Source organism: Octopus sinensis, linkage group LG4 (assembly GCF_006345805.1).
Source record: "Octopus sinensis linkage group LG4, ASM634580v1, whole genome shotgun sequence".
Classification (NCBI taxonomy): Eukaryota; Metazoa; Mollusca; class Cephalopoda; order Octopoda; family Octopodidae; genus Octopus; species Octopus sinensis.
Window position 1 is genome coordinate 70,766,177 of NC_043000.1, and position 18,866 is coordinate 70,785,042.

Below are 18,866 nucleotides of genomic sequence, written 5' to 3' on the forward strand. Positions count from 1 at the left end.
TGTCACATACTCTGATTACCTCAATTACTTTATCTACCCATTTCTCAGCGATAAGTATACCCACGCCACCAACCCCGTCAGTGTTCCCTGCCCAGAAAATCTTGTACCTGCGTTCCTTGCCTGTGAGGAACCTAGCTGATCCTCCTCTCCACCTTATTTCTTGCATGCAATATGTATATATATGTATGTGTGTGTGTGTTTGTGTGTCTGTGTTTGTCCCCCTAGCATTGCCTGACAACCGATGCTGGTGTGTTTACGTCCCCGTCACTTAGCGGTTCGGCAAAAGAGACCGATAGAATAAGTACTGGGCTTACAAAGAATAAGTCTCGGGGTCGATTTGCTCGACTAAAGGTGGTGCTCCAGCATGGCCACAGTCAATGACTGAAACAAGTAAAAGAGTAAAAAGAGTAAGAGTATATATAAATATATATATATAATATATACAATATAAATAATAACTATATATATATATATATATAATATATATATATATATATATATATATAATATAAATATATAAATATAAATAAATATATATATGTATAAATATATATATATATATATATATATATATATATAAATATTGTTTGCTTAACCACAGCTGTAATTCCCACTGATTTTGATTGACCTCAATTTTGGTTCTGCTTTCTGATATATGATTTGATGTGGTTTGATTTTGATTTTGACTGTTCTCACTGGTCTTGCCGGGTCTTCTCACGCACAGCATACTTCCAAAGGTCTCGGTCTCTGGTCATTTCCTTGGTGAGACCTAAAGTTCGAAGGTCGTGCTTCACCACCTAGTCCTAGGTTTTCCTGGGTCTATCTCTTCCACAGGTCCCCTCAACTGTCAGGGTGTGGCACTTTCGCACACAACTATCTTCAGCCATTCTCGTCACATGACCATACCAGCGCAAATGTCTCTCTTGCAGACAACTGATGCTTCTTAGGTCCAACTTTTCTCTCAAGGTACTTACACTCTGTCGATTATGAACACTGACATTACACATCCATCGAAGCATACTAGCTTCATTTCTTGCGAGCTTACGCAAATCCTCAGCAGTCACAGCCCAAGTTTCACTACCATGTAGCATGGCTGTACGTACACATGCATCATACAGTCTGCCTTTTACTTTGAGCGAGAGGCCTTTTGTCACCAGCAGGGGTAAGAGCTCTCTAAACTTTGCCCAGGCTATTCTTACTCTAGCAGTTACACTTTCAGCACACCCGCTACTGACTTGGTCACCTAGGTAGCGGAAGCTATCAACTACTTCTAGTTTTTCTCCCTGGAACGTGGTAGAAGTTGGTCTCTGCATATTTTCAGAGTTTATTGCTCGTCAGCATCTGCCACAGATAAAAACTATTTTCCTAGTTAGTCTTCCTTTGACATTACTACATCTCGTATGTGTCCATAGCTTACATTTGGTGCATCTTATAGAGTTTCTACCTACACCTTTTCTACAGATCGAGCAGGGCCATCTACCTGAAGGCGTTTGTGATTGGTCTACCTTCCTACTTATTAGGACTTTGGTATTGGCTAGGTTGATTCTAAGGCCCTTCAATTCTAAACCTTGCTTCCATACCTGAAACTTCTCCTCTAGTTCTGATAGAGACTCAGCAATTAGAGCAAGGTCATCAGCATAGAGGAGCTCCCAGGGGCATCTTGTCTTGAATTCCTCCGTTATTGCTTGGAGGACTATGATAAATAGGAGGGGACTGAGGACTGAACCTTGGTGGACCCCAACCTCTACCCTGAATTCTTCACTGTACTCGATGCCAACCCTCACCTTACTAGCAGCGTCTCTGTACATGGCTTGTACAGCTCTCACTAACCATTCATCTATATATATATATATATATATATATATATTATATATATAAATATAATTATCTATATATATATATATATAAATATAATCAAATTATATATAAATATAATTATCTATCTATATATATATATATATATAAAATAATCAAATTATATATAAATATAATCAAAATATATCATTTCTTCTTATCCTGTATTTTTCATTCATGCACACCAAGCTTAGACTAACATAAAAATTGCTGACCTGGTACATGTTGACTGTTCAACTGAATATCACAGATACATTTATCTCAGGAGAATAAATGTTCTAAATAATATCATATAAAAATAGTCACACACGCACACACAGATATACACAATCATATATGCTGACAGAGAAACATGTACAGAAAACAATCATTCATGCTTATGATGAGACACATAAGTGCTTACAAACAAAAAGACACATCTTTGACATATACAAACATATTTGTATAAATTTACATATCCACATTGACATATAGAGACATATGCACACATACAGTTTAGCATTAATATACACAAGTATACAGATACAATATAAATAGACAGATACCAATATGTATATGTAGACATATATAAACACACACACACACACACACATATACACATTATTGTTAAATCATATATGTAGAAAAATATCCTCATAGACACATATCCATGCACATGTTTTCATATATTCATGTATACTTTTTGGTGTTGGCATAGTGTATGCTTTGATCTAATGGGTGGAATTAAACTATCTACTTGTTTACCAACCTTCCACTAACTGAAGTGTTAATATAGTATATGCATTCATAACATGGATAAAATATTTCAGCCTAGTTAACTGGTTTTTGACTATCCATTTATCTGACTATTCAGTAATTACATGGAAGGTTTGGAAAAGTATGCGTTTACAAGAACTCACAGACTGATTAATTTTTTTTATCTGCAACAAGTATTTTAAGTTCTATAGTCTTCATGTATATGGAAGTTATTGCAATGATATGCTAATGCAATCTAAAACCAATAACTAAGTTTTAAATACTTAAATGTATTTGATGTAGAACAGATATAAAATATCTGGTGTTACTTAATGTTTCCACACTTATATTTATATATTGTATTGCTAAATAAGCACAATTTGAAGGGAACAGTTAGCAGCTACTCTACAGTTACATGTTATTAATTAAGAATTCAGGTGTTTTGGATAAGTTGGCTTTTTCCTGTCACTAATTTTATTCTTTGTTCCTATCAGTGTTTTATTTTAAATACTAGCATGTGTATTTTTCTTATTAAGAGTATTACAAAATTCTATAGTATTATATGATTCTATATCTGTCAGTAAGAAATTTGAAATTTATTTGTAGGGAGAGTATAGTGTTGCTTCTATTATCAGTGTGCATTTATTATTGATGTTCAAATTAGTGGTTTCACTGTTTACAGAATAATCAGTTACAATACCTATTGAAAAATTATTTGATCCTTACTTATTATTATCATTAAGGTGGTGAGCTGGTAGAATCATTAGCATGTCAGACAAAATGCTTAGTGGCATTTCATCTATCTATATGTTCTGAGTTCAAATTCTGCAAAAGTTGACTTTGCTTTCATCCTTTAGGGGTCAATAAAATAAGTACAATTCAAGCACTGTGGATCAATGCAATCGGCTAGCAACCTCTCCACAAATTTTAAGCTTTGTGCCTATAGCAGAAAGGATTATTATTATTGTTGTTGCTATTATTATTATTTCTATTAGAGGTTGATGCAATCAGCTAAGCCCCCACCTACAATTATTGGCCTCCTGTCAAAATTTGAAAGAATGATTATTATTATTAAGTGGTGACTTAGCAGAATCATTAGCATGTTGGACAAAATGTTTAGGGGCATTTCTTCCAATTTATTAATGTCCAACCCACAAAAACCGCTGGCCTTGTGCCAACATCGGAAAGAATTATCATCAATGGTGGTGCCCCAGCTTGTGAGCTGAAACTAGATAAAAAATAAAATAAAAATAAAAATTAATCATCCTTATAAGGTAGATGTTAATGGGTTTATCTTCACTATTCCAGCTATTATTACAGGATATTTTTGCCACTAGGTAAGTGTTAATACTTCCATCTTAGGGCGCTTTTATAGGAAAGAGAGTTAGTCTCATTTTCAGTACAGAAGTTTGCTTGGTGCATGTGTTAATTTGATGAGATGTTTAAAAGTTAGTGTTATTGGATAAATCTGGTGTTGTTGAATACAAGAATTTTACTAAGTACCTATAAAAGTGATTGTGGTATTTATGGTTAGAAGGAAAGTTTTTGTTTAGAATATAGAATACCAGAGCTATTAGTAGCAATGCTTTTTCCAGAAGGTATTTTATACCAGGTTACATTTCTTATCCTGTTTTTTTTTAATGTTTTATGTTTCACTAAGGTGTTTGATTTGATTTAGAGAATTTACTATTTTATTATTTCCTATAGGTCTAAGTGAGTTTGTGATTTTGGAATTAGGACAAGTAGAATTTTCACAAAATATACTGTTATTGTATACTCTAGGTTTTGGGTTTCCTGTGATTTCAACGTGTTATAGGTATGAAATATATTAGTAGTTCCCACATTTTAATTTTTATATGCAGAATTATTTAGAAGGCTATAATGTTTAATGTATCTGTTATGTTATTTGTGCCTTGAGATGTATATGTTAGCTTTAGTTTGCATACCAACTACTCGTTGAACTTCATTTGAGTTTTAGGGATTACTATCTTTCTGCTTATCTGATATGTAAGTATGATTTTTAGGATCAGCTGTCAGTCTAGATTTAGTCCTATACACAGTTTTTAATTTATGTTCTATGTTGTTTCTATTTGTTGGATGTAGAATGACAGGATTAGCATGAATCTTACAACTATTTCTCCTTCTATGGAAATTATCACTCTTCATGGTATGGTAGCCATGTTCATCCAGAAGAATGTAGCAAATGTTAAGGTGCCTCATAATATTCAGTGTTGTTACTGAAAATTTATTTGCTGATATTTTAGAAATTCTATGGAAAATACTCCAAACTAGATCATCTTTAAAAGATCTTAGCTGCTTAGATAATTGACATATGTAGTATAACACTGAAACCTGGATTTTATAAAAGATACTATAATACACAAATGGAAATGCACATGGAGTCCTAAATACTGGTTATTTGTTACACAATTTGAGGTTTAAATTGCACTACTATGACTATATAAAAATATTCATTTACATATATTCATCTAATATTTAAAACATATTATATATATATATATATATGTAACTTGAACTGTCTTGTCTTCTGGCATCACCGGCTGAGTTCAGACTTCCTGTATTTTACCATGCCTAGTCAGGTTGCCAGCTGACTTGCAAATTAATCCACACTCCTTACAAATGTGCTGTAAATGACATAGCAGCAAAACCATCTCACAAGCTGCTTGATTTCTCCCTGATTCATTTAAGTTTAGGTGGTCAAGTAATACAGCTGTTGAGAGAAGAAATTGTTGACACAAACTGTACTTCAATTCCAGCTGGATTCCTACCAAGTTTTGCTTACTGAGTAATTTTAAAGCTTTGGATATAGATGTGGATAACTGCGAAGCATCTGAAATTGCCTTATATAGAGCCATGAACTTGCTTCCTTGGTTTATGCTGTGGCATTTTACCTCTGATCAGCTCCTATTTAAGCATCATTCCATCCTCCATTCTGACAACATGACCAGCCCAACACATCCAATTCAAAATTATTCTTTACTTGAAATTGGTGAAGCTCACTTACTCAAGTATAAGAGCATCGAGTGTGTAAGAGGACCATTTGATGCTCAAAATGAATTGGATATACTACCAATGAAAATACACACACACACAATATATATATACATGCTGTGGACATAGTTGTGCACTTAAGTCTGCTTTGCAACCACATGGTTTTGCACTCAGTCCCACCATGCAACATCTTGGGCCAATGTCTTTTACTATAGCTCCAGGCTAGCCAAAGCCTTGTAAGTGGATTTGGCAGACAGAATCTGAAAGAAACACTGCATAGGTGTGTATAGTTATGTCTCCTTATTTTGATACTGCATGTTCATTTTAAACATCTGTCAATGTCATACAAGCAGTGTTGTTTGTTTGCAATCTTCTGTGAAAACACATGGACCTTGTACTGTTTTGTGATGGAAACAGATAAGGGTTGGTGAGGGTTGATGACAGGAAATGCATCCATCCATTAAAAAAAAACTATCTCAACAATTTTTGCTTAGCCCACACAAGCTTGCAAATGCAAACATTAAAATAATGATGAAATGAATATGATGACTATATATATATGTATACACACACACACATTTTATTAAATCTGGAAAAATTTTCACAAATTGTTACTCAGAATTTCACATTACTGTTTGTTGGACTGATGTGAACATATTCTTTTATTCTTTTGTTTCAGTCATTTGACTGTGGCCATGCTGGAGCACCACCTTTATATATAAAACAATATTATATATATATATATATATATATATATATTATATATAAAATATTGTTTTAGATCCACTTTTCACTGCTAGAATGTGAGGATAAGATTATTGTAAAATTTCCAATTATGAACAAATAGGAAAATCTTTTATAAACAATGCTGAAGAAAATAATTATAACTTATAATCTACTAGCAGCATAGCCCAGCGTTGCCCGGGTATGTAAGAGCCCCTAGTAGGCAACGACTAATCCCAATCTAGTCCTTTCCCTCTAGGGAACGAAGGCGCATGTGTAGGTTGCAATGTCTTCTCTTCACACGAATACTTCTGTGTATACGATGTTCCTAGCTGTCCCTAGCTGTCGAGTTGTGTCCCCTAGACAGAAAATGTGTTGCATATAAAAAGCTTAGATTCTCGACCCCATGTTGAATTTATCGATTTTTTTCAGAACTGAGGGAACTTTTCAAAATTTTCGCTGCGTTAATTTTGAATTATGACATTGGGCTATGTGTGTGTCAAGTTTCATCAGAATCGGTTGAAAGCCGTGGTCAGGGTGAGGGTACAACCTGACAGACACACAGACACACAGACAGACAAACTGCCGTTTATATAGATAGAGATATCTCACATAAACTTCACAGTGCAAGAATATAAGTTCACAAAATTAGTACTAATAAAGAAGTTTCCTTTTTATTTATATAGCAATAGCAGCTACTGAAATATCATAGAATCAGTGATAAGATGAACTATTACTTTGAAAGAAAATGACATTTATTTCATTACGACTTTCTTTAAAACATATTTCAATGAACAAGTAAAAATTATACACAGGTAAAATCAAATTAAATAAGAGTTATACATATTAGAAAGGAAAATAAAATTATGACAAATTAATAAATAAAACTTGTAAAAAGCATATTCTGAAATTATGACAATATCTCCGTGGAAGCAGACACACAGACACACACACACACACACAACTGAAAGCAAAAACAATCTTTTAATGTGAAATTAATAATTATAACAAAATTCTAAACTCACCAGAATTTTTGTCTTGGAAGTATGCAAGTAGACATCTGGCAACTGCTTGGTGACAAATTACCATAACGTTTTCTTGTCGTTCAAGCTCCTATATATAAATTACCAAATGAATTATATCACCAGAGAACTTTTATTCATTTAGAAACATCAACATATATATGCATAAAAAGCCTATGATGCTGCCAATCAAAAATAAACTACATTTGTTAATTTGATAAATTTTTCCTATCCAACTTTATACTAATTTGAATATTTGTCTCAATAAACCAAAATTTTTCAAAATAAATTTACTAAATAATTAATTCAAATGAAAGAATGGTATTCTGTTTTCCTGAAAGGAAAAAAAAATTATAGAAAAAAGATTTGTTTCACAAAGGGCTGGTAAAATGAATCATATTTATACTCATTTATTAAATAGCTCAAAGGTTCACATTTTAAGTTGAAAGAATTGACATGAAGTTGACAAACTTACCATAATAACAGGTTCTAACCGTGCAACTAAATCTTGGTAAGACTGAAATAAAATTAAAATGATTGGTAAACCATTTGCTTAATTCCAAAAAGGAAGATTATTATTAAAATATTGATTTATTTTGCAAACATACAAAATCAAATAGTACTTATTTTATTGACCCAAAAAGTGAGAAATTTAAAGCACAGGCAAAATTTATCTCAGAACTTAAAAGAAGAGAACAAGAGCAAGACGGCTTTTCATTTTTTTTTTTTTTTACCAGCTTACAATCCTGGATGATGTGACCTTATTGATAACAATAATATTGACAGCTTATGTATGCAAAATATAAAAGAACAAAAGAACGGACAAAGGAAAGTTGTGACATTCAAGCTTTCTGCCTAAACATTATCAAGGTATTATCCCATTTTAATATTATCAATAAATAGTTGCATTTCATCATCTGGGTTGAAAAGGTGACTGTGACCTTAAAACAAATCTTTTTTAGGTCAAATAAGAAAAGATTGAAACCAGTTTGTGCTTCATTAATATCATGTTATGCCTGCTTTCTATATACATGTGTAGCAATAACTCCTGAAATATGCTTACACACCCATTACTATTTTTCTATCTTTGACTGCATTGTTTACATAGACATATTCATATATGAAATGTCACAACTTTCAGTGCTGGCTCTAAATTCTATAGAAAATCTGTAGAGATAAATTGAAAAATGAAAGCAGTGCACTACTAACATAAAATAGGACACAGTATTGACTTATAAACCTTCAATTCACTTGGTAGTATATTATGGTTGCAAAACAACATATGGTGTCCCTATCAGCAATTCATGGCACGAGCTTGGTCATTGTCAGTGCTGCCTGATTGGCTCCCTTGCTAGTACTGCCTGACTGGCCCTCGTGTCGGTGGCACGTAAAAAGCACCCACGACACTCTCAGAGTGGTTGGCATTAGGAAGGGCATCCAGCTGTAGAAACCTTGCCAGATCAGATTGGAGCCAGGTGTAGCCTTGTGACTTGCCGGTCCTCAGTCAAACCGTCCAACCCATGCCAGTATGGAAAGCAGACATTAAACAATGTTGGTGATGATGATGATGTACCAGTTGCCAGGAATGTGTTTAATATGGAAATTGGTCAATCCAATTGTGTTACACCACTAAACTTAGTGGCTATTTAAGCAATGTATCTGTGGAAAGTTAGTGATTTGTGGTGTTGAAAACGGAGTAGTAACTCCTGAAAAATGCATATACACCCATTGATTACTTTTCTGTTTTTGATTGCATTGTTTACATAGATGTATTTGTATACAAAATGTTTTAACTTTCAGTGCTGCCTCTAAATTCTACAGAATATCTGTAGAGATAACTTTAAAAAATGAAAACAACACATTGCTAACACGATGTAGGACACGTTATTGACTCATAAGCCTTTAATATACTAGGTAGCATTAATGTGGTAAGTTAGCAGAATCATTAACATGCCAGGCAAAATGTTTAGCAGCATTTCATCTCTCTTTATGTTCAGAGTTCAAATGCCACTGGGGTTAACTTTGCCTTTCATCCTTTCAGGGTCAATAAAATATGTACCAGTTGAACATTGGGGTTGATGTAATCGACTTATCCCCTCCCCTGAAATTGCTGGTCTTGTGCCAAAATTTGAAACCAATATACTTAGTAGTAAATTATGGTTGAAAAATGAAATATAGCATCCCTACCAGCATTATCATCATTATTATTTAATGCCTGTTGTCCATGTTGGCATGGGTTGGATGGTTTGACCAGAGCTGGCAAGCTGAGGAGCTGCACCTGACTCCAGTCTGATTTAGCATGGCTTCTAAACACTTTACAGAGTGTGCTTTTACAGGGCACTTTTCTGTGGGAGTGAATGGGTGCATCTGTATCTGTTAAAAGTCAGAGCTAACACACACTCACATAGGTAAGGATGTTCACCACTACAAACAACTATACAAATATATGACATACACCACAATAGAATGATTGGCAAAGTAACATCTAAACAAGACTAAACTCTTGCAAAACACAGCTGAATTTAATACTCATGTGATAAAATCATAGAGCTGAAATGAAAATATTCTCACACTAAATGTCAAAAAACAATAATAATGATCAAAGAAAATTAGTAAAATATGAAGAAGCAGCAAGTGTGTTTTAAAAATAAGAGTACTGCCTATTAATAATTAATATTATTTCAGATTAGAGAGAGAGAGAGTATATACATATATAGATGTCTAGAGCCTAAAATTGCAAGTAACTGTTCTGGTCCAATGAAACTATAGAAAGAAATCACAAACAAGGTTATAATACACAATTTTCCAATTAATTGGTATACATACTTGCAAAATTAATATAATTTCATTTTTTCAGAAAAGGTTTTGTTTTTTAGCCATGTATCAAATTATTCATAGATTATATTATATCCAACTGTTTGCAATAAGGTTGTGATTGAGAAGGCTGTTTCTCAACCATGTGGTCTTGTTTGGTTTCAGTGTCACTGCATGTTACTTTAAGCAAGTGTTTACTACTGAAGTCCTGGGCTGGCCAAAGTCATGTGATTGGACTTGGAAGATACAAAGTGAAAGAAGCCCATTATATGTGTATGTGTATATATATCATCATCATCATCATTATTGTTGTTTAACATCCTCCTTCCATGCTGGCACGGGTTCGGTAGTTTGACAGGAGCTGGCCAGGCAGAAGCCTGCACCATACTTCTGAGTTTGCTTTGGCATAGTTTATGACAGGATGCCCTTCCTAACACCAACCACTCCATAGAGTGGGCTAATTCTGAAGTCACTAACTAGTAGCCTATGTTGGAGTGTACTCTCTTCACCTGGTAAAGATTTTGCATTTTACGAGCATCTACCTATCTCATTGCCTAGTAAGGAAGTAATCAATCTGGTTTATGTGCCCACTAGACTGATAAGTGATTAGAGAGCTGGCTAGTTTTCTGTAGTTAGTGTTGCAGATCATGAGATCATTTGCATCACAGAACTCCAGTAATCTTGTTTCCTCCTTCTTTTTAAGGCCAAAGCCATAACCACCATGCATCCCATGAAATCCATGGGACTGTTGCCCAACGTGTTCATAAAAGTTGCCAGCAACAATAACCAAATCTCTGTCACTTGTTGTTGAGGTAGTCTGTAGGGGGACCTTGTAGAATTGGTCCTTCTGGTCATCAGCCAGCCCAGCCTGTGGAGCATAGGCAGAGCTAAATGTAACTTAATTTATCTATGATAAGTCTTAGCTTAATAACCCTATTGCATACTCTGACTACCTCAATTACCTTATCTCCCCACTTTTCTGCTAAGAGTATGCCCACACCACCCACTCCATCACTCCTGCCTAACCAGAAGAATTTGAACCTCTGTTTCTTACCCATGAGGAATCTAGCAGAGGCTCCCTTCCATCTCACTTCTTTCACAATGCACACAGTGCTCCTTCGTTTCAATAACCTAACCAGACCTACCGTTCATTGTACCAACATTGATGGTAGTGCCCTGAAATGTGAGTGACAGTGAGAAGGCTGTCGTTGTGTCTCTTTTCTCAGTACCTGAAGATCTGCGCAAACATGCAAGCATGTATGTATGTACCCAATGTTGAACTTCCCCAAGAGTCCAAGGCTTTTGGTGATTTGCTGTGCATGAGAAGATGCATCAAGCTAAGTGAAATCATGGCACATATACACACACAATCTGTCCTCTGTCAAAGCTACCCTCAATTGCCATCCTACCACCCATGTTCACTAACCACTGCAGGCCCTGCCTCTCTCTCTGCCTATCTACACTCTCTTCATGCCTTCACATATTTACCATACCTTACTACCAGCAACTCCAATTTCTCTAACCATCACTTGTTACAGTCACCTCTTCCCTATTTCTAAATATCCCCCTTTTGAGATGTTTAGAGATATTGACCATTCCCCTCTATTCTGTCTGTACAACATACTCCACCCCACCCCTACTGCTACCTGAAAGTAGGTCCTCTTGTATCTCCAACACCATTTCTATTTCTCTCTCACTTGACTGTCTCTATCTTTCTCTCTTTCATCTCCTCTCTTTTCCTACAGTAAGACACCTATCTCTATCCCTCTATTATACTAGGTATCACTACAGAGCTCCATAGAAAGGAGACAAGCAGTTTGACCATGCAAAAAAGACCTTTTGATTGATCATTTTCATACCAAAATACATTTTTTTTCCTGGACAATTATACATCATTTGAAAGTTCTGGATGTAAACTTTTTTCTCACACAGTTTTGATCAAAATCCAACACTTACATCTCATGCCCAGTTCCCTCAATCACCCTGGTATTTCCACCCATTCTCAAAGTTTGTCCCATTTTTGTTTTTACCACTGAATGGGAGCCCTTATTCTAGTTCAATGTACTAGAGCACTATAACTCAATTTCTGTAGAAAATGATACAGTCATGAAGGGGACTGTTTTTACTTTATTTTGATATAAAAATTGATGAGGGTAGGTCAGATAATCACAATGAAATATAAAAGTGAAAATTTTATAGTTAAGGGGAGGAGAAAGTGAAAAAAAAAAAATTTTGAAAATTGTTTGTCACAAAAAGCTTCCCATCATTTCCAAGGCCATGCGAGAAACAAAAAGGGAAAATCCCCATCAAAATGTAGAAAATCCAACTTATGTAGGTAACCTGATTCAAAACTCCACTGTTTACAGGCATTTTTAATAGTCCATTAAAATTTTATTGAAATGGTGTGTGTCTGTGTGTGTATATATATATATATATATATATATATATATATTATATATATATATATATATATGTGTGTGTGTGTGTGTGTGTGTGTGTGTGTAAGAAATAATTAAGATTCAGTTGAATTAGGTGCTTAAGTTGACGCACCAGGTCAGCTCGGTATTATCCGCACAGCTCAAAGTAAGGTGAATAAAATCAAAATAAGTAACAAGATGTCAAGTATTAGTGCAATATGACTGTTTCAAGCAGCTCCATTTAATTGAACAATGCAAGCATTACATCAATTTAATTACAGTGCTATCATCAGTTGCAATAGATATGGATTTTCAACAGACAAGATATATTCATATAATTTTTCTCAAATATTATGTCAGAGTTAGAGGATGAAAGAATTTCATGCTGTCACTTTTGCAGCAGGAATAATCTAAGAAAAGAACTACAATTTTGTGGCATGGAACACAGGGTCATAGGATTATAATTCATTTCTAATTAAATTTTTTTTTCGTTCTTTTTTTATCTACCTTCTTATCATCAACAAAAGATCTAAGGCTAGAATATTACTTTTATTGAGAATAAAGAACATTGTGAGTTGGCAGCTCAGAGCTGGCTGCTGGTCATAAATAAATATTACTGGATGTTTCTCCTATTCTTTAATTTATTACTATTTCTTAATGCCATAAATACCCCTCATCACAAAAAGAAACAAACTTTAATTTCTTACTGTTACAAGTACCCCTCCCTACAAAAGGAATAAACTTTAGGAGGAGTCAATTAGATAGCAGTAAATGCCCATAAAAGAAGTAGGATAAGGGTGACATTAACTCTTGTCATTATTTTCAGTTAAAGGGGCATACGCTATGAAACTTAGAACACTATACTGGGATCTAGGAAAATATCAAGGGCTCAGAGGGAAAAAAGTTTATAACCAAGGTATAGCAAAAGCACGTGTACTATTATGTTGCATAAAAATGAAATTTTAATTTTAAAATTTTAAAAGGGGTATTACATCATCATCATCATCGTTTAACGTCCGTTCTCCATGCTAGCATGGGTTGGACGGTTCGACCGGGGATCAGGGAAGCCAGAAGGCTGCCCCAGGCTCCAGTCTTATCTGGCAATGTTTCTACAGCTGGATGCCCTTCCTAACGCCAACCACTCCGTGGGTGTAGTGGGTGCTTTTTACATGCCACCTGCACAGGTGCCAAGCGAGGCTGGCAACAGCCACGGTCGGATTGGTGCATTTTACGTGCCACCGGCACGGAAGCCACTCGAGGCGGCGCTGGCATCAGCCACGAGTCGGGGAGATATACAGATCAGTTTAAACATTAAAAAGAAGATAACTATTATGTAGAATCACCCTAATCCCTCATCATTACATAACTATTAGGTGGTTGCTACAAAGGGCACTCAAACAATGCTCGCGACTTACATATGGAATTTGTCTGGAAAAATATACATATCTATTAATTGGAAGTAAGGGATCAAAAGCAGGATAAGATAAATGATTCAATAATATATAGACATAATTAAATGTAAGCATAAAAGAAAAATTTAACAGCTATGAAAATTGTACACTGATACAATTAGATATAACAGTATAAAAAATATGGCATACATATACGAAAAAAGGATTTATATATATATATCTCATCATCCAGTGTTTTAAATCCAGGTTTTATCCCTATTAACAGGGGTGGCTGGATCTACCTCAATGCCATAGCAATCGCCCATCTCACCATCTATATATATTTATAAAAAGAATATAGTATTATATGGTGTAATTATAAGTAATTGGAAAATATCAATTTAAGAACCATAATGAGCCACATCTTATGCATATGTGTGCAGAGAAGATGTAACATACTCAGCGACTCAACCTATGTAACAAGCATCACTTTGCTAGAAAAGTCTATATTTTACCTGTTTCATTCCTTACTCTTGGATGGATGGATGTGTGTATGTATGCATACATCATCATCATCGTTTAACATCCGTTTTCCTTGCTAGCATGGGTTCGACCGGGGTCTGGGAAGCCAGGAGGCTGCACCAGGCTCCAGTCTGATCTGGCAGTCTTTCTACAGCTGGATGCCCTTCCTAATGCCAACCACTCCAGGTGCCAGGGGAGGCTGGCAGTGGTCATGATCGGTAGGTGCTTTTTACGTGCCAGCGGCACTAGCATCGGCCACGTTCGGATGGTGCTTTTTACATGCCACTGGCACAGATATCACAACTACAATTTCCATTTGATTTCTATTTTGATGTTGATGTTATATATATAAATATATATATAAAATCAAAATAAGTAGATATGGATGTGAGCTTTGTTCTATGGAAATGTATAAGGTTTTTAAGTACAGAAATACAATGTCTGAAGTTAATTTCCACCATCAAATCCCAAGTATGATGAATATAATGTTATTAGTTTCAAAAATATTTAAATGTGCAGGTGATGCTATGTACGCATGATACCCTTAGGTCCAATCAATTATTAATTAGGCTGTTCTTGTCTCTGTACTTAAAAATCTTATACCTTTCCATAGAACAAAGCTCACATCCATATCTACTTATTTTGATTTTATATATATTTATATATATGCACGTATGCATACATACACACATCCATCCATCCAAAAGAGAAAGGAATGAAACAAGTAAAACATAGGCTGCAACTGTTTTCTAGCAAAGTGATGCTTGTTACATAGGTTGTAACATACACAAAATGAGCTTAGCTAATCTTCAGGTCCTGTTACCTTTACATTGTTTACACTGTTGCGTGGAGGTAAACAACTGAATTATTAAAATTAGCTACAGTCCAAATGGCTTTTAAAAAAAGAAAAAATCACAAAAATAAGACAAAATGAAATGACCAATGGAGAAGTATTAATTATAGGATAGGTGGTTCAAAAGGAAATAAGGTGGGTGTGTCTACAGAAGTCATTAAGTAGAAGGAAAATGAATGCTAGGTAGAGGGGAGAGGGAGGTGAGTAGGACTAGAAATATAATTCTTTTATCACAGGATGTAAAAAGGATAGTGAGAGACAATGAGCTGATTACATAAAAGTTCTAGACAGCTACTTTAGATAAATCATTGGGACACACCGATAAAAGCAGAATGGCCAACCAGTGGTAATAAAAGCCACAACATAGTATTTAACTGTGCAAAAAGGATACAAAAATATAAGTGTACACACACACAAATATATAAAAAAGATGAAAACTGAAACAAAGAATAAGACAATGATGTTAAAAAATAAAAGCATTTAGTTAACATGGAATAAAAACGATGTGTAAAAGTATATGTGTATATGTATATACACATTTTCATACACACGTTTAGTTAGCATTGAAAAAGGCATCCACCTGTAGAAATCATGCCAAAGCAGACAATGGAACCTGGTGCAACTCTCTGAACTACCAGCTCCTGTCAAACCATCTAACCCATGCCAACATGGAAGATGGATATATGATGATGATGATGAAAATGTACCCCCACATCTCCCTCTTTGCACATTATCCCCTTATGTTTTGATCTATCCTCTTTCCTGAGTCACTTTTTTTCACTCTTACCTTTTTCCCCCACTCTCCAGACTGATAATACCCACCAACTGCACTTCCACCCTTGCGTATCATTCAATACATTCACCACTACCTACATCTCTAACCATCAGCTACTCTCTCCACCTGATCCATTGACTGTATCCTCTCTTTCACTCACCTCCTGGTACTTTGAGAGTTTGCTCTGACACCCCACCACTACCATCTTTATCTTTTCCCTTACTACTACTACTACTACTACTACTACTACTCACCCTTATATAATGTGAGGTAGTCAAATACCTCCACTATAGCAAGACATCTGTGCTCATTCTTCTATCATACTTAGCCTCTCAGGACCTGGCATAAAGTTGCTTACCTCTCCCAAATCATGGGAACATTTCTTCCTCACCATCCTTTGTACTTTGCATCTTACTTGGCAACCTCACTAGTGTCATTAGCATAAAAAAACCACACATAATATACACTGTAAGGTGGTTGGCATTAGGAAAGGCATCCAGCCCTAGAAAACATGCTAAATCCAACATTGGAGACATAGAGTAGCACTGCAGCTTGTTGGATCCTGTTAAACCATCTAACCTATACCAGCAGTGAAAAACAGACATTGAATGATTGTGTGTGTGTGTGTGTGTATGCAGACACTTACTTCACCACCGGGATATCTGTAATGGAATTTGTCTTGATCTCTGAGGGCAAATTCATCTGGATGCTTGTCATGAATTTCTTCGTATGTCATGCCTTCACAGATGCCCTATAAATAAGAGAAAAAGTTTCCTGAATATGTTGGTGCATGAGACCACTTAGATATAACATGAAAACAAAAACAAAAAAACTATCGAAATCCTTATTTTATACCAGTTTTGCCTTATAAAAACAAATTTCATACTACCCCTACAGTTTCTTACAGATTATCTTCATCTTAATATTTAGGTGAGGATGGTACTTAGCTTTCAAGTTTTTTGAGACTTAGACACTGAAGCTTGAATTATATGAATAAAATGGCATACCATTCGTAAACCATCATTTAAAAAATATCTTGTTAGATGCTGCCTTATTTAATGGAATAAAGAATTTTGTAATAATGTGAAGAAACATATGTAATTATACAAAAATTTTGATTAATTTTATAGATTTCAAATTTGTCTACGGTGAGATTTGAAACCATAACATAAATAAATAAAAGTAAAATTAAAAAGTAAGACTTACAGCATCAATTTCATTTAAAGTTTTCCAATGCTCTGTAGGACTATCAATATACTGAGCAGTTTGCTTTGTCCTTTTCATTTCACTTGTCCATACCTTAAGATCTTGGATATTTTCGTTTTTCACAAACTCAGATAATGATCTAGCATACTGAAAGTAAATAAATCAACAGGTTTAGTAAATGAGAAACATTTTTAAAAGCCACAGAAACTAACAGTATAATGCTAAATATTTTTCTTAGCAGAGAAGGTCTAATAAAACCAAAATATAATATCAGATGTTATCAGACTTAACAAAGATCAGACTCACTCCAAATTTGCATGTTCTCCATTCAATCTTTAATCAATTTAAGTTTCAGTTGCCTTCTTTGCCTTCATAGGAATTAAAAACAGAAAATTCTTTATTGCTAATGACTTGTCATTATGTTTTATTTCAGTTGGTTAAAAATCCTTTTCAGCTCACTAAGTTAGTTTGCACATAATTTATTATACGGGATCAAATCTCAGGACTGAAATAATCCATATTAAAAATGTGTCTAAAATTACTTTTACAGTCATCTCACCACATAACTTTTGAAGTAACTAAGAAATAAAGTTGTAGAAGTTGAAATAACTCAAGGCTATTATACTACGTAATACTGCAAGTCATATTTAATCATAATTTAAAATCAACACAACAAATTCAGTCTTGTTAATATAGCTTTATTCAAATAGCTTTGAAAGCAATTCTTCAAACCTGCCATCCACGATCAGAGAGATCGCTATCACCACCAATCTTCCCTTCCAGGTTCATCAAACTTTCTCCATGCTGAAAAACGAAATAAAAATAATTTCCATTTTATTTTAATACAATTTTTCTACAACAGGATTAATTAAGTAAAGATTGTTTGCCAACATAACATGGCAGTCCTGGGTTAGGACGAATGTTGCTGTAATTTAGTCCCAGGAGACATCATATCCAGCTGGATATACGACATGATCTGTATCCTTATATTTTTTAACAAGGGAATCTAGCACTCCCACTAAGCTCAAAACAATATCTAAACATTCATCCTAAACCAGGACTGCCATGTTATGTTGGCAAACAATCTTTACTACAAAGTACTGTTGCTAAATATCTCCCATTGTGAGATTTAAAAATAGTAATTTTCTAATTTATAGATCAATGACAAGTTGTCACTTTGAAAACTATATATTTTGAATGGGAATTTGGCAGCATCACCTCTAGCCAAACAACATTTTTTGTTGTTTTCTTTTGAAGAACTCTAGCTGAATTTTTTGTGTGAGGCTACCATTGTTGGGTGGTAGTGAATAATTGAGAAAAATGAGAAATTATGCAGAAGCTACTGGAGGTCGAGTTCCCCTACACCCACATGCGCTGAAACAGGAGATGCTACAGTGGAATGGAGAGCTGGTAAAGAAATATAGTAGTATGACAGAGAAGGAAGGGTGAAATATAAAAATGACCTTAACAGAGGAGGAAAAAGTGAAAATGGAAAAAAAGACGGTCATATTCAGAACATTTTCGAATAAAAATAGAAGAACT

General features: G+C 34.7%; 1 protein-coding gene across 1 annotated transcript in view; it reads right to left on the minus strand.

Annotated features, from left to right (window-relative positions):
* Positions 1-7,038: 7,038 nt before the first annotated feature.
* The window catches only part of LOC115210842 (6-phosphofructo-2-kinase/fructose-2,6-bisphosphatase), a 118,558-nt gene continuing 106,730 nt past the window's right edge, over positions 7,039-18,866 (minus strand). The window contains exons 9-14 of the mRNA XM_036502633.1: positions 18,057-18,128; positions 17,325-17,471; positions 16,765-16,869; positions 7,822-7,863; positions 7,350-7,437; positions 7,039-7,097 (exon numbers count right to left, since the gene is read on the minus strand). Of these exons, the coding sequence (XP_036358526.1) occupies positions 7,039-7,097; positions 7,350-7,437; positions 7,822-7,863; positions 16,765-16,869; positions 17,325-17,471; positions 18,057-18,128 (513 nt within the window). The remainder of the gene's footprint in view (positions 7,098-7,349; positions 7,438-7,821; positions 7,864-16,764; positions 16,870-17,324; positions 17,472-18,056; positions 18,129-18,866) is intronic.